Source organism: Gekko japonicus, unplaced genomic scaffold (genome assembly GCF_001447785.1).
Source record: "Gekko japonicus isolate JY-2015 unplaced genomic scaffold, Gekko_japonicus_V1.1 scaffold56, whole genome shotgun sequence".
Classification (NCBI taxonomy): domain Eukaryota; kingdom Metazoa; phylum Chordata; class Lepidosauria; order Squamata; family Gekkonidae; genus Gekko; species Gekko japonicus.
This window is the reverse complement of record NW_015169779.1, coordinates 1,922,273-1,928,688: the sequence shown is the minus strand read 5'-3', so window position 1 is coordinate 1,928,688 and position 6,416 is coordinate 1,922,273. Positions and strand designations below refer to the sequence as shown.

The following is a 6,416-nucleotide window of genomic DNA, read 5'->3' as shown; positions in this document are numbered from 1 at the left end:
GACAGACAATGACTTTCTAGCCCAGTAGTCTGGCCTTCTATGGCCCAGTGTGGCTAGACTCTGAGAGAACTTCCCTCATCCAATAACATGTCCTTCCATCATGTTGATTGGTCTGCCCCAGCCAGATCTAAAAGTCTCGTGTTCACATTAATATTTTTGACAAGGTATTAAATGATAAGAACATAAGAGAAGCTAATGTTGGATCAGGCCAATGGCCCATCCAGTCCAACACTCCGCCACACAGTGGCCAAAAATACCAGGTGCCGTCAGGAGGTCCAGCAGTGGGGCCAGGAGATGTCTATATTTGGCACTGATTCTCCCCCCACTTGTTTTACACAGCTCTTGTTTTGCTTTGTAAGTATTAAAGTGAGGATGCCAGGCACGCTGGGGGCGGGCCCACGACCATACAAGGGAAAACCACAGAGTTTTCCCTTGTATGGCCATGGCCCCGCCCCCAGCGTGCCCGGTGTCATAGCATCACTTCCTGGTGACACGCACGCCGGGGCGGGGTTCCCCCCGAGGCCCGATTCCCCGGCATCAGGGAATGGGCCTCTGGGGCAGGGGTTTCCCCGCCCTCCGGGGCGACTTGGCAGCCCTAACTGACCCCCATCCACACACCCTCTCCTGCCACCTGTCTGCACCGGTGCTCCCAACTGCCCAGAGTCCTTGAGGAAGGGCATGTGTGTGACACACAGTGGTGGCGCTCCTGGAGAGAATGGCAGGTGGCACAGGCAACTGAGCATGGACAATCGGAGAACTTGTGAGCAGGAGAAGGATGCACAGGCAGGTGGGGGGCATGCAGGTGTGGGGTGGAAGGGAGAATATGAAGGGCTACTTATTTATTTTATTTATTTATTAGTTCTATTTATATCCCGCCCTCCCCGCAGGTGGGCTCAGGGCAGCTCACATTTGCCGGCGTAATAGAGCCGGTTAGCATAAAACATTTAAAACCAGTAAAAACAATCATACAATATTACTTAAAGTGCTCGCCTTGGTAGTCCATCAATGAGTCAAGGTGGTGTACTATGAGATGACATACTAAGATCCCGACTTAGTAGTATTCCGGTATTGAATGAACAACAGGAGACGAGGCTTGCTCAGTTCTTCTGCATTCTCAGCGAACTTCCTAAGGGTTGATTCTGCACTGAAAATACCAGAAATTGTAGAGCATCATGTTTTAATAGCCCCCCCAATGTTTATATTAAAGGGCCGCGGTGGCTCAGAGGTTAAGATGCTGAGCTGCAGACTGGAAGGTCTGTAGATCAGCAGTTCGAGACCCGAGTGCTGCGTGACAGAGTGAGCTCCCGTCTTTGGCCTCAGCTAACCTTGCAGTTTGAAAGCAAAAACTTGCAAGTAGATAAATAGGTACCGTTTCAGTGGGAAGGTAACAGCGTTCTGTGCGCCTTGGTGTTTAGTCATGCCGGCCACATGACCACGGAAACGTCTTTGGACAGCCCTGGCTCTTCGGCTTGGAACCAGAGATGAGCATCGCCCCTTAGAGTCAGATTTGACTTGTTTTCGAGCAAGCGAAACCTTTACTTTTACCTTTTTTACCTAATGTTTATATTCCTTTTTTTCTTAGGCTGCTGAATTCAAACTCATTCACTATAATACGGGATGATGCCTTTGGTGGTCTTTTTCATCTAGAGTACTTGTAAGTCTATCGTTTCTGTGTATTAAACAAAGCCCTTTTAAATGAGCAGGGCATGGAACAGGGGTCACTGGGGGTGTCGGGGGGAGGTGGTTGTGAATTTCCTGCATTGTGCAGGGGTTGGACTAGATGACCCTGGTGACCCCTTCCAACAATGGGGTTAATCTGATGATTTACCACTACCTGGACCTTGGAAAGCAATTCATGTTGCTTTACCTAGATCGCAGGGCTCTTTTTGTAGCAGGAACTCCTTTGCATATTAGGCCACACACCCTTAATGTAGCCAATCCTCCAAGAGCTTACAGAGCTCTTCTTACAGGAGCTACTGTAAGCTCTTGGAGGATTGGCTACATTAGGGGTGTGTCGCTTAATATGCCCGGGGGCAAGCAGATGCGTGAGCGACTGATACCTTTGCCATCCAATGCAAACTGTAACTTGTAAACCAGGAACAAGTGCAATTCAGTCAAAGGGAGATACATACAGAGGCTCCTGGGATGGGCTCCTGCTTTCCCCTGTTTATTGAAGTGTACAAGGGAAATCCAAACCGCAAGCCCAATCACGTTTCTGCTTCATTCTACAGGTTATAGCTTGCAAAGTGTCCTTCGGTACCAAACGTGCCAGATGGATTCTTACGAGATTGCAGAAATGGCAACTTAAAACTTCTCAAATATTAAACGTTCTGTGGTTGCTTGATGTTGAGAAAGAGTGGCTGGGATCCAGAGGCCCTTCCAGATGGCCCACAACCCCCCCCCCAGAAGACGGTCTCGGATTGTCTTCCTCGATTTCCCCCGGTGCTGCCTTTGCCACGCCTCACGCTGTTTTTGAGACGGAGGCATATTTAAAAGCAGGTGGCGACACGACGGGTGAGCCCACTGCTCCAGGAATAGAAGACAGTCTCACTGGGCACGCTCAGGCCTTCTGGGAACCTAAAGTAGCTCTCTGGATCCCAGCCAATGGGCTCATGATCAGGCGCTGGGGTTAAATCGGTGATCTCATTCCAGAAGTGATGTGATATGTTGGAATTCAATAGAAACAGGCTCTTGATGGTTTTGAAAAACTGAATTAGAGTAAGCCCAGCGAAGGGGTTTCACTAGAGAAATGGAGAGCTGGATGATAGCGGTTTCTTTTCGCGACTTGTGTCGCCTTCCAACGGGTGCATTTTCCTTCTGTGCCACAAGATTAATGAACCAAGGAGGCAAGCCTTGGCCCCAGTCCTTAGCATTCCATAAAGCCACTGCTGCTGTTTATGGAGAGAGAAACACAAGACACCTCACCCGGCCAAAATTAAGCACTTTGATGTCCCAGCTGATTTTGGTAAGGAAGTTCAGCAGATGCTTAAACCTTTCCCATTGAAATAGGTAGGAATTCAGGGCTTTCCCCCCTTCTTTTCTGGGGGAAATGTGCCAGAACAGAGTTCTGGATCCTCTTCGACAAAATTATTTTTAAAATGTTTAGACGTTCGTGAGTTTTCAGTATACAGATCGAAAACGTCATTTCCCTTTTCAAAAATAAAATAAAATAAAACAGCCCTGGGTAAGATTACGTGGCTTTGGCTGGACTGGGATCTACTTTTGTATTTGCATTACAGTGTAGTTTCTATTTTTTATTTTTTTTACTACTGTTATAGAAGCTGTAGTTACCTTGAATGCTGGACAGCATGGTTATAAATGTAAATGAATTAACGTATTAAGTCAAGCAGCGATGTCCTAAGTGACTGCATTCAGCCACTGGGCCAAGTTGGAATGAAACTCCGGCTGGATTCAGACTCCCCGTTTGTGAGGGGTAAACAAATACCAGTTCAGTCAGCAGCCCGTATTCACATGTCACGGACAACTGGAGTTTGTCTGAAAGCCGGAAATAGGGTTGTCAGCCCCCTCATGGGGCAGCGGATTCCCAGATAGGGTTGCCAAGTCCATCTTCCACCCCCAGTGGGGGACTTTGGGGGCGTTCCTGGAGGGGGCGGGGCATCCCGACGTGACGATGTCACGTTGGGGACGTCTGCTGCTTGCCCGGATCTCCAGAAACGGCAGTTCTCTGCACTTAAAGGACCCGGCGTTTCCCTTTTAAGTGCAGGAGCCGGCGTTTCCCCTTTAAGAGCAGCTGCGTTTCCCTTTTAAGTGCACGAAGCTGGCATTTCCCTGCAAGCCTGATCTCAAGCGGAGATCGGGCTTGGGAGGAAACACGGGTTCCACGCACTTACAGGGAGAGAGAGGGGTGGCTGGGGGTGTTTGGGGTGGGGCTTCCCCCGCTGGCCATCTGGCCGGCAGCGGGTAGAACCTCCCCCCCAACGGGGGACCCCCGGGGGCCATCTGGCCGGCAGCGGGTAGAACCTCCCCCCAAACGGGGGACCCCTGGCAAACCGGGGGGTTTGGCAACCCTATTCCCAGACCCCCGTTCCTTTCCCCCACCACTGCTCAGAGTGGCAGCGGGAGAATTTTTAAAATGGCTGCCAGGCCAATGGCATGATGTCACTCCTGAAGAAAGCCTGGATGTGACGTCAGTCCTCTCTAGGAGTCGCCATAGAGTTCTTGGTGATTCCTAGAAAGGACTGACATCATTTCCTGGGATGCCACACTGTTGCTGACAATCACCCCTGTCTAGAGTTGCCAGGTCCCCCCAGGGGATGGGGCGGGCGGGGAGGGCTGTAAGATCCATATTGGGAAACTCTTGAAGATTTGAGGAAGGAGCCCTGGGGAGGACAGGGACTTCAGAGGGGTACAGTGCCAGACCGCCTACCCTCCAAAGTGTTGGCAGAGTAATTAACACAGCAATGATGCACAACCTGATTAAAGAGTAGCGAGCTGTGGTGGCTCAAGTGGTTAAGACGCTGAACTGCAGGCTGTGGAAGGTCAGTAGTTCAACAGTTCGAGACCCGGGTGCCGCATGACGGAGTGAGTTCCCGTCTCTGGTTCCAGCTCCTGCCAACCTAGCAGTTCGAAAGCAAGAAATTGCAAGTAGATAAATAGGTACCACTTTGGCGGGAAGGTAACAGTGTTCCGTGCACCTTGGCATCTAGTCATGCTGGCCACATGACCACGGAAACGTCTTCGGACAGCACTGGCTCTTCGGCTTTGAAACGGAGATGAGCACCGCAACCCTAGAGTCGGATTCGACTGGCTTTCGAGCAAGGGAACCTTCACCTTTACCTTTTAATGGTTTATTTAGGAATGAACATACTTGATAGGAAAGAGGAGAGACACAGATAGGTTCCTAACTACATCTCTAGCCGAGGGAGAGGGTAAGACGAAGTGTGGCACTTCCGAGAAGAAGGGGGAAGTTACCGTGAGAGTAGCAGTCTGGGGATGGACAAGGAATGACGCTTCACCGCAACCCTGTAAAGTAGGTTTGGCTAGCTGGCCTCTAAAGACCCTCAGTGAGCTTCTGTCGCACGGCTCAGAAGGGACGCATGCAACCTTCTGGCTTGCCGCCGCGTTGAGCAAGAGCTTCGATGCCCACCATGAACGGCCCATGTGCCGTTCACACTTTAGGGCTGAGACCAGTGTTCCCTCTAAGCTGAGTTAAGTGTGAGCTAGCTCACAGGTTTTTAGCCTCTGGCTCACACATTTTTGTCTTCGCTCAGGAAGGAGAGCTCCAGAGCAAACTGACTGATGCAGCAGCCAAATTGCTCACTCACAGCTTTTAATGCCAGGAGCTCACAAAGTGGAATGTTTGCTCACAGGACTCCACAGCTTAGAGGGAGCATTGGCTGAGACACCTCTCACGTGGGCAAGGAGTAGGATTGCCAACTTCCAAGTGTGGGGGGGGTGGTAGAGTTCTCCCAGAATTACAACGGATCTCCAGTCTGCAGAGATTAGTTCCCCTGGAGAAAATGGCTGCTTCGCAAGGCGGGCTCTCTGACCCAGTTTGGTGTAGTGGTTAAGTGTGTGGACTCTAATCTGGGAGAACCGGGTTTGATGCCCCACTCCTCCACTTGCACCTGCTGATGTGACCTTGGGTCAGTCACAAGCTCTGGCGCAGCTGTCCTTGAAAAAGAGCAGTTTGTGTCAGAGTTCTCTCAGCCCCACCCACCTCACGGGGTGTCTGTTGTGGGGAGGGGAAGGGAAAGGAGCTTGTAAGCCGCTCTGAGACTCCAAGTGAAGGGCGGGGTATAAGAAGAAGAAGAAGAGATTGGATTTATACCCCTCCCTTCACTACCCAAGGGAGTCTCAGAGCGGCTTACAAACTCCTCTCCCTTCCCCTCCCCACAACAGACACCCGGTGAGGTGGGTGGGGCTGAGAGAGCTCTTGACAGGAACTGCCCTTTTTCAAAGACAGCTGTGCCAGAGCTTGTGACTGACCCAAGGTCACATCAGCGGGTGCAAGTGGGGGAGTGGGGAATCATACCCGGTTCTCCCCAATTAGAGTCCGCGCACTTAACCACCACACCAAATTGGCTCATCCAATCTCTTCTTCTTCTTCTTGTTTGGCGTCACGTGATCTCCACTCCCCAAGCTCTGACTTGCCCCCAGATATGCCGGAATTTCCCACCCCAGAGGTGGCAACCCTAGTAAGGAGCATGTGCAGAGAGGCTTGTGGTCATGAAATCACAGACCTTTGGAGCCAGGAAAAAGGGGAAAGCACTACTGCAGTGGGAACTCAGGTAGGGTTGGCAGCTTCCATGTGGAAGCTAGAGATCTCCTCGGATTACAGCCGATCCCTCAGGCAACAGAGTTCAGTTCCCTTGGAGAAAATGGCTGCCTTGGAAGGTGGACTCTGCGGCATTGTACTCTGCTGAGGTCCCTCCCCTCCCCAACCCCCCCCCCAG

General features: G+C 51.2%; 1 protein-coding gene across 1 annotated transcript in view; it reads left to right on the top strand.

Moving 5' to 3' along the window:
- LGI2 (leucine-rich repeat LGI family member 2) overlaps positions 1-6,416 on the top strand; it is a 38,092-nt gene that overhangs the window by 10,008 nt on the left and 21,668 nt on the right. Inside the window, 1 exon segment of the mRNA XM_015416748.1 lies at positions 1,583-1,654. Coding sequence (XP_015272234.1) covers positions 1,583-1,654 — 72 coding nt within the window.